Raw genomic sequence first — 14,613 nt, forward strand, 5'->3', positions numbered from 1 at the left:
CCACACTCCAGGAGCCATTGATGGGGGGAGGAGGGGATTGTAGCACCTCTCATTCATTCTCCACATGCTCTTTTGTGCATCCCATTATCTCTAGTGCCTGCACCCACTCACCCATCCCTGTCTACCCCAAAATTCCCTCCCCCCTCCAATTCCCAAACTTCCTCTTAGAACCTGTACCTAGGACTCCCCCCCCCCATCCCATACCAGAGCCAGCACCAAGACTCCCTCCCAGAGCCTGCATCCCTCACACTCTCTTCTGCACCCACATTCCATCCCAGAGTCTTCACCCCAGACCCTCACCTGCACCCAAAACCCCCAAAGCTCCATCTCGCATCCCTCCTGCATCCAAACTCCCTCCCTGAGCCTGCCCCTCTTCTTGCCTCCCAATCCCCTGCTCCTTTCTAGAGCCTGCACCCTTTCCCCACACAAACTCCCTCTCAGGCTACGTCTACACTGGCCCCTTTTCCGAAAGGGGCATGCTAATTTCACAGGTCGTAATAGGGAAATCCGCGGGGGATTTAAATATCCCCCGCGGCATTTAAATAAAAATGTCCGCCGCTTTTTTCCGGCTTTTAGAAAAGCCGGAAAAGAGCGTCTACACTGGCCCCGATCCTCCGGAAAAAAGCCCTTTTCCGGAGGATCTCTTATTCTTACTTCAAAGTAAGAATAAGAGATCCTCCGGAAAAGGGCTTTTTTCCGGAGGATCGGGGCCAGTGTAGACGCTCTTTTCCGGCTTTTCTAAAAGCCGGAAAAAAGCGGCGGACATTTTTATTTAAATGCCGCGGGGGATATTTAAATCCCCCGCGGATTTCCCTATTACGACCTGTGAAATTAGCATGCCCCTTTCGGAAAAGGGGCCAGTGTAGACGAGCCCTCAGAGTTTTAGGCATGTGACAGGGTAAAGAGTTCGAGTGAGGGAGGGATGCGGGCTTTGAGCATTCTGGCACCACCAAAATTTTAAACCTGCCGCTCCTGCTACAAAGATCTATAGAGGTGGGAATCTGAAGGGGAAGTAATTGATAAGTTGGCAGGCACAGGAGGAAGTCTTGAAAGCTATTGAGAGGAAGAAGCTTAAAAGTGTGTGTGGGGGGAGAGAGAGACAAATAGACAGACAGACATTGTTGTCATGACAAACACGCTCAGGAGCTGGAATCTTTTCAGTGGGAAATGTAGGGTTGCCCCCCTAAAATTTGGGAATGAGAGGAAAGATGAATAAGGTCCTTGAACGGACACAGAAAGAGAAGAAACAATAGTAGGTTTTAAAAAAAGAGCCTTTATTCATCCTATTAAAATCTCTCTCTTTGAAGAAAAAGTCTGGTGTGTGTGGTGGGGAGAAGGTGGTTTTAAACCAAGCAGGCTGTAGAGCAACTTAATGGACATATGCGTTTTCTATTACTCACATGAGCATAACTAAGAAAGAAGAGCTGATTGTGGGTGAATGGAATGCCTGGTAACAAAGCCTCCTCTACTCCTTGTCTTTTTTCTTCTATCCATTTCCGATAGGCCTGATTAGAGAGGTAGAATGAGTACGGTTCAGTAGATACAGAGATCAACAGCGGCTTTTATAATACAATGTTTTACATTCTTTTCCTGAAAGCACAAAGAAATAAAACAGTTGCCTACTGTGATGCGGGCAGGCCAGGTAACAGCTCATGCCAAGATTCCCATGTTTCAAATGGACATTTACAGATACATAGCTGGAATTTCTCTGGCTTACTTGTGGCTTAATGCTTGTGAATTGCTGGATGCATTAATCTCACATGTGATGTCTGTACTTCACGTTGTAATGTAATTTTTGAGTGGTTCTATTGTGAGTCTCTGTGGCTATTTGGGTTTCCTATACAGGAAAGGGGCATTAGTTTGAAGACCTGCTCTTCTGCATAAATTATAATGTCCCTCCAGAAAAAGGAGGTCCATCAATATCAGATTCCACTTTACAACTGGAAACTCCCCACATCTTGATTGAGGAGTTGCCATCAAAAGGATAAAAGATTCTTATTGTTATTATGCTCTCTTCCCCAAGAAGATGAGTCATGCAAGTGGACTCCTCCCGTCATCTGAGTTTTGCAGCTCAGATCAGGTGGCAGGAGATTAATTAAAAAACACCACTGAAAGGAACTAGGTATTTCTATGTAGCTTGAACTTGGGGATAGGTAGTGGAAGGTACTTTCTAGACATAATCAAAAAATCCTCAGTTGCTTAACCTGGGTCAGCCCAAAAGGTCAATAGAGCTTGCTGATTATAGCAATCTATAATCTTTAGAAATCTAAGACTAACAATTCATGTGTCTTGCTTTAACCTTGTAAATAGTTCCCTGTTTTCTTTTCCCTATTTAAATAATTTTCAGTTAGTGTATTGTAGGATTGGCTATGAGCTTTGTTTTTGGTGTGAAACCAAATGTGTAACTGGCCTGGGGTAAATGCCTGGATCTTTGGGGTTAGGATTAACCCAAACATTGCTGTGATTCTTGGTGTAAGAGGCTATCTGTTACAGAGATATGCTTACCCAGCTGGTGAGACAGACCGAAGGGGGATGGTCTGTAACCCCATGCTAAGGCTGTTAAAAGACCTGAGGAGTTTATACTTGGTGCAGCTGGTTGGTGAGATCCAAGCTTAGAACTCATAAACAATTAGGGGATTATTCCCTGGTTTTTAAATAGCCCGCTCCCCGAGGCTGCTATTCATGCACTTACATCACCAAAGAGAGCGTTACACCTACCCTGAAAGCCTCTCGCAAACCACCATTGTCTGCAATGTTTTCTGCCAAAGTCCTCTTCCCTTTTACCTGGCAGAAAGGAAGAACATCATTCATTTTATCTGTTTCTAAACTTCATTTCAAGCCCAACCTACATATATACAGACAAGGAAAATCAAACAGGGGTGATAGGCCAGATCTTCAGCTAGTGTAAATGAATAGCTCTGATGAAGAAAATTGCTTTCCGATGTGGAAAATCAAACCTATATTCATACCATCTCTGTAGTCTCCTGCTGGCAGCTACTCTGACTCTAGGGTAGATCCCTAGACACAGACACAGAAACAATGCATCTGAGAATCTGATCTGTGAAATTTGATTTGAGTATCAATAATTTTTCCATCCATGTCTGTGCTTCTCGTGTTACATCTGGGAATTTGAAAAGTTTTCTACTTATTTGACAAGCTACATTTATTTCTCCACATAACTTTCTTTATCTACTACTGGAGTGACAGTAACTACCAAAGTATAACATAAAACAGTAGAATTAAATATAGATATCAAGGAGAGAAATGCTTTTTACAAATCTAGAAAGAAGGCTCAAACTTTTTTGTTCTAATATTGCTTCCCGAAACCGTAAAAAAAATCATGGTACAAAAATCAGCACTATCTAAATGCTGATAAACCCAATATCCTGATATTACAGTATTTAATATCACTTGAAAAAAGCCTCTAGCTTTCTGTGGAGTAGAGCACTATCTAGTATCACCAAACCACTAAGGCTACGTCTACACTGGCATGAATTTCCGAAAATGCTTTTAATGGAAAAGTTTTCCATTAAAAGCATTTTTGGAAAAGCGCGTCTAGATTGGCAGGATGCTTTTCCGCAAAAACACTTTTTGCGGAAAAGCGTCCATGGCCAATCTAGACGCGGTTTTCCACAAAAAAGCCCCGATCGCCTTTTTCACGATCGGGGCTTTTTTGCGGAAAACAGTACTATGCTGTCTACACTGGCCCTTTTGCGCAAAAGTCTTTTGGAAAAAGACTTTTGCCTGAACAGGAGCAGCATAGTTTTTCCGGAAGAGCACTGATGATTTTACATGAGATCGTCAGTGTTTTTCCGGAAATTCAAGCCGCCGGTGTAGACAGCTGGCAAGTTTTTCCGCAAAAGCAGATGATTTTGCAGAAAAACTTGCCAGTCTAGACACAGCCCAAGGGTTTTCAAGTTATCAGACTGCTATGGTGATTCATGAGCTTTCTTCCTCCAATTTTTATACTAAAATAAGCATCTTAAGAACCACAGGATCAAGTTTAGAATCAAATTAAATAAAATATGATTCTGAAGCAACAGTTTGAAATTTAGAAAAGGACAAAATATCAGCAGCATGATGATCTAGTCGATGGCTTTTGGAGTAAATGGGAGTCTTTCCACTTATTTCAGTAGACTCTGGATCAGATCTCAAACTGTTGTGGCATATCATTATCATTTCAGACAATGAACAAACAATACATTCAACAACTAACTGTGAGGAGGTGCTGGAGCAGGTGGGGTAATTTTCTTTTAAAGTGCAAATACAGGGAGTAGAAACTGAGTTTTAAGGGTACAGATTTAACCCTAAAAAAGAGGTTAAAAAATGCCAGACCCATAGAAGTCAATGAGAGTTCTGCAAATGAGATCAGTGGTTCCAGAATTACATACCCAGAAATCCTATTTATTCTCCACACAAGAAACTTACAGGTTACACATGCATACATTCAGAGGAGCCCACACTTCTAATCACTACACACATTTCATCTATTTGTATGTCCTTTTTCAATCCTACAGTTGCTGTGGCTCTTTATATACACACAGATATGAACTGCAGAGGATTGTTTTTGATCAGTAACAGATCCCCATGTACATGGAGAAAATAGTAAGGGTTGAATGTGAAATAAGCTATAGCTTCTGTCTCTGCATTATAATTTTAATTTATTTTCTGTTTTACTGGGTGGGATTGCTAAATGGATCTAAAGCACTCTATTAGTTTCTTCTTTTTAAGAAAAATTGTAGCTGACACTACATAGCCTCAATCACTTTTCTCTGCTGACATGGTCATCAGAGGGCATTTAACACATACATCCCCTTAGATTACTCCTGTTGCTTGGCTTCAGTCACTCACACGGCCTTCATTGTTGATTTCTCTATGCGAAGCAGTACATGAACAAAACAACAGCTACATTCATCTCAAAGCATTTGTTATGATTAGCCTATTTACTTGTAGTATTTCAACATGTTAGTAATCATGAAAAAATAAGTAAACAAAAACTATCACACACTTAAGCCACTGGTATGTTACATACATTTAAGCCAGCTCTCTTCCAGTAATAGCTATTGTATTGGTTAATCATGCATTTTGACTTCTCTTTGAAATTTTCTTCAGAGTCAGTGGACCACCAGGGGTCTAAATTTCCATTTTTGTCATATTTACGACCTAAAAAACAAAAGACATTTTTGAGAAAAATATAGTTTGCAATATTTGTATCATAAAATGGACATAAATGCAAGAAGGGAGAAGACTGAAACAAATGTATTATTTCACATCCGTTTGTTCACTGTTGCTCATTTGGTTCAATTCACTTAGATTTCCTGATTCTTGTTATTCAGCAGATTGTAGTACTTCAAGAACCCAGCTCTTGTGTTCATGCCACCCAGTGAATGTCAGGAAGATTAGGCATGGCATTCATTTAATAAGAAAAAGGAAGAGTCAGTCCAAGAGGGCATGGACTTGAAGTTTTTGTAGCTGTCATAACAGTGTGACTACATACTTTGTTTTGCATGGAATTATTCTGACACACACCCAGGTTACGTTCTCTACTTAGACTTCTTCCTCTAAAGACAGGACTATGCAGCACTTTAAAGACTAACAAGATGGTTTATTAGATGATGAGCTTTCGTGAGCAAGACCCACTTCCTCAGATCAATATGTGGAAGAAAATTGGCACGACCATATATACCAAACTGATGCAATCAAAAAAAAGTGAACACCTATAAAATTGACGAATCAGATTTTAGAACACAGCAGGGGTGAGGGAGGAAGGCTAGTGTCTGTGAGGTAATGACATTAGGGGTGATAATTGGGGAAGCTAAAGATAGCTTCCCCAATTATCATCCCTAATGTAATGGGTGAGAAATTATCACCCCTAATGTCATTACCTCACAGAGACTAACCTTCCTCCCTCACCCCTCCTCTGTTATTAAATGGCTGTGTCTAGACTGCATCCCTTTTCCGTAAAAGGGATGCAAATTAGACACATCGCAATTGCAAATGAAGCGGGGATTTAAATCCCCCCCCCCGCTTCATTTGCATAAACATGGCTGCCACTTTTTTCCGGCTCGGAGCTTTGCCGGAAAAAAGCGCCAATCTAGATGCAGATCTTTCGGAAAATAAAGCCTTTTCCAAAAGATCCCTTATTTTGCTTTTTCAATTTTATATTACATCAATATACATTTTAAAAGCAAAAATTAGAAGAGATTCTGATACTACCAAAATATTTTTTTTCCATTGGCCCAAAACATCTTTTTCTCAGAATTTCATTTTATGGCAGTTTCGATTACTTTTACTTTTGTTCTGTTTCAGATCAGGGTGGAGAAATAAAAAAAAATCCCTCTTGCTCCTATTTTAGAACAAATCCATGCAAAACTAAAGCATTCTTTTTTACAGTCTTATGGTCCTCTTCACATATATTATCATTGTTGCAAAAATGTATGTATAAAGCAACATTAACACATTTTTTTCAACAATCCCAAATAGAAGAATGATATAAATGTGGACAATTACTCACCATTATTATCAAAACCATGGGTAAACTCATGCCCAACAATTACTCCAATGGCACCATAACTTAAAGACCTATAAACACAAAAGAGCAGTTTCCCCTCACAGTAATATGAATGCGTACTAACCTCAAAGCAGATGAGAAAGAACATGTTTTCATTTCAGCAAAAAAATTATCTAAATGCTACATCCTCAAAGTTCCTCTCAAGGCTTCTGATTATGAAAGGCTGAACACAAAATACCTTGCTTATTAAAGAAGGATAAAAATAAAAACTTAAATGCACTTCTGAGATGGCTAGACTTTCAATACAATCTAATTTCATCATCAGGACTCAAAAAAAGTTATTTTCTAACTGGGAGCTGGAGAGCATTTAGAGTGAAAATATTCTGTTAATGTGGTTCAAGAAAAGCACAAATTGAAGATTAAAAGTGATTTCTAAGATTCCATTCTAATCACTCTTCTATAAGTATGGGACAGGCAAGTTTGCGACTACATGGCACTTAATGTGTGATGCATTAAATAGATTTCCATTGTTTTCAAAAGAGGTGTTATCCTCTTTCCCTTCACCTGTGCAGATAGAAGAGATTATCTACAATCAGATCTACTTCACTAAAGAGCCAGAAAGGAGACAATCATTTCATTTTCCTGGCAAACAACAATTGACATCTTTCTTGTTTGTCCTGTATATATATTTTATTTTCATTTTTCTGATGCTCTTCTACGGGGGGAAGACATGCATAAAATTTTCATTGAAAAGAGGTATTAATGAAACACATACTGTATTTGTTAAGTTATTCAAATGGAACATTAAATATATCACATGTTCAGAAATGCCATACATCAGAGTAGTGTATTTTAGTGTAATAATAGCACATTGCACAGTAACAGAAAAAGGCAAAGGGTTTGAAGTAATATTGTATTACTGGACATAATGATCCATCACATACTAATTGCTCACTTCAGTCATTGCTAAGAACATGCTCATGATTCAAATCCTCACCCCCCAAGGACAATTCTTGCCTTTGCTGTTTTTCCACAAAAGATAATTTGCATATAATAAAATATTTCCTACCGTGTTTTCTATCATTGCAAGCCTTCATTAAAGAGCTTTGACTAAAATTATACATTTCAACGATAGAAATCGCAACCCATTGCATGACAAATTTGTAATTTTGTAAAATGACAATTCTTTGTACTGAATGTGCAATATGAGGCTTGTTTTCCATATCTAAAATCATAAGTCCTTCTGCAGCCAGAGAAGTGTAAACAAAACAAACAGTAAAATAAATTCAGTTGCAATGTTATTAGCAGCACAGGGAACTCTTCCACAGAAAAGTTTCCAGTTTTTACTAATACAGGTTGAACCATTCTAGTCCACAACTCTCTGATCCAGACACATCTGTCCTCCAAAATGGTTTTAGTTAGCCAGATGTCCACTCTACATGGGCGCGGCCAAGTTTCCTGCAGTGCTGTAAAGTTTGTTTGCAGCCACCAGTCCTGGATCTCAGTGTTCTGTGCTGTTATTTAGCTTTAATTTAATTCTAAATGACTTCTAAGAGCCCAGTAAGCAGTGGAAGTGTTGGTAAAGCTGCTAGACAATAATCCAGAAAATTCTCTGGTTCAGAACTGTTCAGATCCTGAGGGTTCTGGACTACAGAGGTTCAACCTATACTTATAAGCTGTGTTTCTTGTAAGATGAGCACTTGGGTGGCCACGCAGGAGAGATTCAAATGCAGCTAGGGTTGCCAGATACTTTCACAAAAAATCTTGAACATGGCAGGGGAAAAAACTGGTTGTGCAAAAAAAAAGGGGGGGGGAGGGGGAGGGGACCAAACTTGTTGAGTCAAAAAAAAAAAAAGTTGATTCACATGCTTCCCCCCGTCCCCGCTGGCTTTCCGAGAAAAACAGAAGACACATTTACCGGACTGTCCAGGCGAAAACCAGACATCTGGCAGCCCTAAATGCAGCCTAGCTGACTAGCAGAGCACCCACAGAATGTGTTTCTAATTGCAGTACACATCTGTCCATGCCTTGATGCACATAACAAAAATGTTTCTGCACATAGATGGAAAAAATTAGTGAGAACATGGTTTATAAGTGAAGGATCAAGATATTTTTTCTAGATTACCAGAAGATTTTGTGAAGACTAGAACTTTAACAGGGTTCAAAATTGCTAGATAAATTCATGGAAGTTAGTTCCATAAATGGCTATTAGCCAGGATAGGTAGGAATGATGTCCCTAGCCTCTGTTTCTCTGCAAATGGATGACAGGAGAGGGATCACATGATGATTACCTGTTCTGTCCACATCATTTGGAGCATCTGGTATTGACCACTGTTGGCAGACAGGATACTGGGCTGGATGGACCTTTGGTCTGACCCAATATGGCCATTTTTATGTTCTTACATTGGGAACCTTCTCTTTACCTAGCATGGGAGCTCTTAAGGTGTTGAATTCAAATGTAAATCAAACTCAACACAATACAAGGTAGGTAAATAACTAGCCATGTCACTCACAAAAAAATGTTTTCCATCTAATTTTGCTGGATAACATTAGGAATACTGTTATCCACAAATCATTGCAATCAACCCAATGATTTTCTAATATGATTATTGCCCTTTAAAATTACCAGCAACATTTATTCGTGAAAATGCAACTCCCAGAAAAATGTCTGTAATTACAAAACCTAATTCAAGACGTTTTCTGTTCGCAATGCCACTGACTTTACAAACTTCAAACTAGAAATGATGGAGTTTCATAATGTTGCTTGATATACCTATATGTAGCCTAATAATTTAGCTTCCAATTATGCATATAGGATAGAGTTGATTTTAATTGAGGTAGTATTGGAGCTGGCCCCTAATAGTGTACAGTGAATAAATATTTGCAAGATATATACCAGCACTTGCAGGAAAATGTATTACAGGTTGCACCTCCCTAAACTGGGACTCTCTTGTCCGGCCACATCCGTGGTCGGGCAGGAGAGCCCTGGGGCAGGAGGGCCAGCAGCTGAGAGCCATGCAAAAAATGAAGCTGGAGGTAGCAGGGCCAGGGTCTCAGCAGATAGGTGGCAGTAGAGAGGCCAGGATAGCAAGGCAGGGGCAGCCTGTGCATGCCTGCCCAGCAGCAGGGTTGTGCCGCGTCAGCCCAAGCAGGGCTGCGTACCGGCCTAGCAGTAGGGACTGAGCCAGAGCAGCCGGGCTGGCAATAAGGCTGGGCCACAGCAGCCCAGCAAGGGAAGCCGGGCAGGTGGCCAGGCTGATTAGGGATGCGTGCCAGCCGGCAGCAGGGTCAGAGCTGAAAGTCGGGCTGGAGTAGCAGTTAGGGCAGTAGGGCCGGGGCTGAAGGAGCTAACGGTGGCGAGGGGCAGCAGGCTGAGGGGCTGGAGGCAAAGGGCCTTTGTTTGTCCCACAAATTCCCTCAACCAGAACCTCTCAGGTCCTGAGGGTGCCCAATGAGTGAGGTCCAATCTGTACTTAATTATTTTCCTGAATCCAGCAATAGCTTGTATGTCTATTGTTTGGGACGACAAGAGATCCCAAATATTTCCAGGACAGTGCCAATCCATTTGATGTAGAATAGATTAATTTGTTTACTAAATGTCACTCTGAGGAGTATGCAAGTGAAAATTACTTTTATAAGTTAGAGTAACATTTAAAGAAGAGAAATATATGAAACAATTGTTGGAAAAAGCTACAATTTCAGCACTTTGACAAGAGATCTGGGTACCAGGAAATCTGCTCAAGGACCAAAGCTGGAATTGACCACTCTGAGATGAGCATAGTAGAAAAGAAGTTAATTAAATAAGCCCTCCCTTTATTCCTAATTACTGCAACAGAAGAAAATTACTTGGCTAATAAGAATTAATCTTGAACACAAATTTATTTGTTCCTGCGTTTGATGCATACCTTTATATTTACTGCCAAATTTCCTATTTAGAGGGATATGCCATTTTTAAATCTAACAATAGCAATTTATTAAATACACCTATCAGTAGTAATTGGCCTTATTTGATAGCAAGAGAGCTAACTGACAGTGCAATCAGGGTCTTTTTATTCTTTTGTCCCTCCCCAAGTATGAAAATATTGAATTGCATGAAAGTAGGGACTTTTCACTGAGCATGATTAAAGGTGACCTACAATCATTTCTCTCTAGAGCAACACATAGTAACCAAAGCCCCAGTAGAATTGTTCATGTGCTTAAAGTCAAGCACGTGCTAAAGTGATTTGCTGGATTAAAGCTCATGATCTTCAGAGATATTTATTTTGTTGATGAGGCCCTTAGAGGAACATCAAGTACTTTGGCCCAAATCCACAAAACTACTTAGGTGCCTAAATGTCTGATTCCAGGAGAGGAGTTCCCAGCTGTATGTCAGAAGAGGAGCTGATCCTAGCGTCCAGAGCTAGGCACCTAACTCTGTGACTCCTAACTCCCTTCTCACCAGTATTTCTCATTGGCTAGTTTAGGGAGCTTCCCACCTAACTCTAGCCCACCTAACATCCTGACTTTTGTGGATCCCATTTTTAGGCACCTATCTCTCCCCATTAGTTGCGTAGGGAACATAGAGGCCTAACTCTGGCTCTGAAGTACAGCCTGTTCCTGTGGTTTTCTAGGCACCTAAAAGTTAGGCATTACAATACTGAGCCTCATAACCCATACATTCCTTTTGTGGATCCAGGTGTTTAGGACCCAATTCAAAACCCACTACAGTCAATGGACATGCTACTATTCAGCAAGCTTTGGAGCTGGTCCAATATTGGTGTAAAAATTTGGTAAGAAAATAATGAAATTTTAAAGTAAAAATGCATTAAATGCCCCTCTCAGCCAGGGCAGGACAACATTCAGTGTAGATAAGAACTTTTTTATTATTATTATTTACAGTTCTCTTTTAATAGACTTCATGAATACATTGTGTTCTTCTGCTCACTATAGGATCTAAACACCCTGCACAGACAGTTATTTACAAATTCCTCAAAGCAATGTATCCTCAGTTTAAAACAACACAGACACACCCACTTTCCCAAAATTAAAAGAGCTATCACACAAGGCAGCAGTTTTTCAGATCAACCTTTTTTTTCCCCCAACAGAAAAAGCAGCATGCAACAAAAGTCCTTTTACCCCAAAGACTCTCCGGTTGCCAGTTTCTTTATGCCATGATTATATATTTCTACTGTATAACATTGTTTTTGGGCTGCTGTATCAATACTCTTTTTCACTTCATGCTCCCTTTCATTTCACACAAGAACTTACATTTGCAACTCTTATTACTCTTCAGTGCCTACTTACTATAGTTTTCTTTTCTTACTCACCTAGGATATTCTGTCCCCCAAAAGAAAGGCTTTTGGAGTTCTCCTGCTGGGAATCCTGTAATAGTCAAAATACAAATGTTAGAAGCAAATATAATCCAGGTGAATGATGAAACCATGGGTGGGTTTCTATGAGGGTTCTGCAGGACAGTTCTTCTCTTGCACAACTTCTAAACAGCATGGTGAAAATTAGCCTGAGAATCTTCCAGACAGACCATAATGCCTCCATGTTCACAGTGCAGTGGCAACAGAATGCTGCACTATGGCCTGGACTTGGGTTGTTGTATGTTAGCCTTCTAGACAAGCAGAACTTTCCTCGAGCTTTCTCTCTGGGTTGGGGGTTACATAGATTTGGTAGCTGCACAGCTCTTCCAGTGCACAGGGATGGAGACGCTGTTCGGACCAAGGTTTCCTCTAAGCTGCAGGGCAGCACAGTCCTGCAGCTGCTTAAACACCCCAGCCAATCAGGCAGCTCGCTGTGTGGCGCCCTGAGCACCTGACTGGGCAGGGTTGGTTAAACAGCTGTGGGGTTGTGCTGCTGCACAGATTAGAAGGAACCTTAGTTCAGACCTCAGAGCTGATGACAGTTCACAATGAAAGAGAAACTGAGAAAATGCCATAAAAAATAATTCTGAATATGCTCCCTGGGGCTCCAGTTCTTTAAGGTACTTCAGCACATTCCTATTTTAAACCATGCAAAGAGACTGATTAAAATCAGTGAGTTGTTTAAAATAAGGATATGTTTAAGCCACTTGCTGAAGCAGGATCTGTGGTATGAACAGACTAGCATAGGAATATCCTGCCATACTCAGTAAGTACATCAATTGGAAGTTATTGGTAAAATAACCTGTAGTTGAAAGATCATCAGTGCACACACTCCAGTGAGTGAGCTTCAGGGGGTAGCTGAGTTAATCTGTTCCAGAAAAAAAACAGCAAGCAAATGGTCTGGTAGCACTTTATAGACTAACAAAACATGTAGATGGTACCATGAGCTGTGCCCACGAAAGCTCATGACACCATCTATATGTTTTGTTAGTCTATAAAGTGCTACCAGACCATTTGCTTGCTGTTTTTTTCCAGTGAGTGATTTACCCAAGATCACAGACAGTGACAGGAAGAGTACCTAGAACTCATGAATCCCTGGCCCATTTCTAACCTCTAAGCTACATTTCATTACACGTACATAAGTCAATTCCTACTGCTGAAGTTCAGTCTTAGCTGGAGTTAAATAAAGCAAAGGGTTAACAGCCACTGCACCACTAAACAAGAATGAGATGCTGTGCCCAAATATTTCAAAATGGGATGAAAATCAAGCTGCTTATGTGCTTATAGAGTTATGTGTGGAGCTCCCTTTTGAAATGACTCGACCTATACCTTCATTTCTCTTTTTAGAGACCCTTAAGCACACAATGTGGCTGTAACAGTGTTGTTTCTCACACTGGTTTCTTGCAATTTCCAACTTTTCCACCATATACTGATTTCCAAAGAATGTCACTACAGGTTGACTCTCTCTAGTCCAGCACTCTGGTCCGGCAACATCTGTTGTCTGGCATGATTTTAAGTTTCTCACATTCCCTTAAAGTTTGTGTACAGCCACCACTTCTGGCTCTTATTGTTTTGTTCTGTTATTTAGCTCTAATTTGCCCTTAAATGTATTCTGAAGAGCCCAGTAAGCAGCAGAAGTGTTGGTAATCCTGCTAGACAATATTGACCTCCTCTGGTTTGGCAAATTCTCTGGTTTGGCACTGGTCAGGTCCTGAGAGTGCCAGACTAGAGATGTTAAATCTGCATTTCAAAACATAGAAGTCTCCTGAACATTAAAGTCAACACAAAAAAGATGCTAATTTTATAAGATTTTAGGTCTTTTATTATTTATAAATGGATCATGGAATTTTGCACAGAAATTTAAACATCAGGAAAGATTTCATCGTTATCCTTCCAGACTCTTTTAAAAGAATTGAGTGTAATTCATGTCAAGTGATGCAGCAAGTTGTATGCCCTCCTGGCCTGCCCATCTGCTGCTTGCTTGTTCTTGCTCCTGTAGCCACCTGTTTGCAATTGATTTATGAAAAGCAACTTTTTGTAAAATTTATTTTCTGGGTTTTTATCATTCCCCAGAAGCTTTTTTGTTGTTCAGAGCATGTTTGGACTCATTATTTTTGTGCTGTAAAAATATAAATTACACTTGTTACAAAGGCTTTCCTGATCTTGCATCAAAGTACAACTCAAAAAATAAGCATTCATATTTCACCGTGTGTATTGTTAAACATCTCATATTAATTTCAACTATCCTGACGAGAGCTTTCCCCTCAGCGTACAGCCTAGCACACAGATCACTAGACTGGAAGTCAGAAGATGTAGTCTGGAAAGATTCCTGCCTCTGCCACCAGCCTACTGGTGACATCAACAAGTCACTTCACTTCCTGTACTTCACTTTCTCCATCTATAAAATGGGGATAATGATACTGACCTCTTTTACAAGGCATTTTGAGATATAAAGATAAAAAATTGTACGTGATAGGTATCATCAAATTAGGCCCTGCTTACAAAGCTTCATAAATGAGTTTAGTTGGTGACAAATCACACATTCTGTTAGGATCTGATCCAAATCTTTTTAAGTCAACAGAAAACTCTCCAGACTGGATTGTGGAACTTGACAGTCCAGTCTTCTCTATCTGGTAGCATGCAACACAGATTGTTCATGCAAAGCTCCTCGTCTTTCATTTACTGTCTTGTAGAGGTGCATCCATGAGCACACAATTGAGCCATCAGTGTCAAAAGGCCAAATTCTTTAAGCAT

General features: G+C 40.2%; 1 protein-coding gene across 2 annotated transcripts in view; it reads right to left on the reverse strand.

Moving 5' to 3' along the window:
• PHEX (phosphate regulating endopeptidase X-linked) overlaps window positions 1–14,613 on the reverse strand; it is a 214,720-nt gene that overhangs the window by 76,744 nt on the left and 123,363 nt on the right. For both annotated transcript variants that reach the window (XM_075913320.1, XM_006128759.4), the window contains exons 16-20: window positions 11,818–11,872; window positions 6,515–6,582; window positions 5,033–5,163; window positions 2,719–2,784; window positions 1,401–1,505 (exon numbers count right to left, since the gene is read on the reverse strand). In XM_075913320.1, coding sequence (XP_075769435.1) covers window positions 1,401–1,505; window positions 2,719–2,784; window positions 5,033–5,163; window positions 6,515–6,582; window positions 11,818–11,872 — 425 coding nt within the window. The remainder of the gene's footprint in view (window positions 1–1,400; window positions 1,506–2,718; window positions 2,785–5,032; window positions 5,164–6,514; window positions 6,583–11,817; window positions 11,873–14,613) is intronic.

This window comes from Pelodiscus sinensis, chromosome 1, assembly GCF_049634645.1.
Source record: "Pelodiscus sinensis isolate JC-2024 chromosome 1, ASM4963464v1, whole genome shotgun sequence".
Classification (NCBI taxonomy): domain Eukaryota; kingdom Metazoa; phylum Chordata; order Testudines; family Trionychidae; genus Pelodiscus; species Pelodiscus sinensis.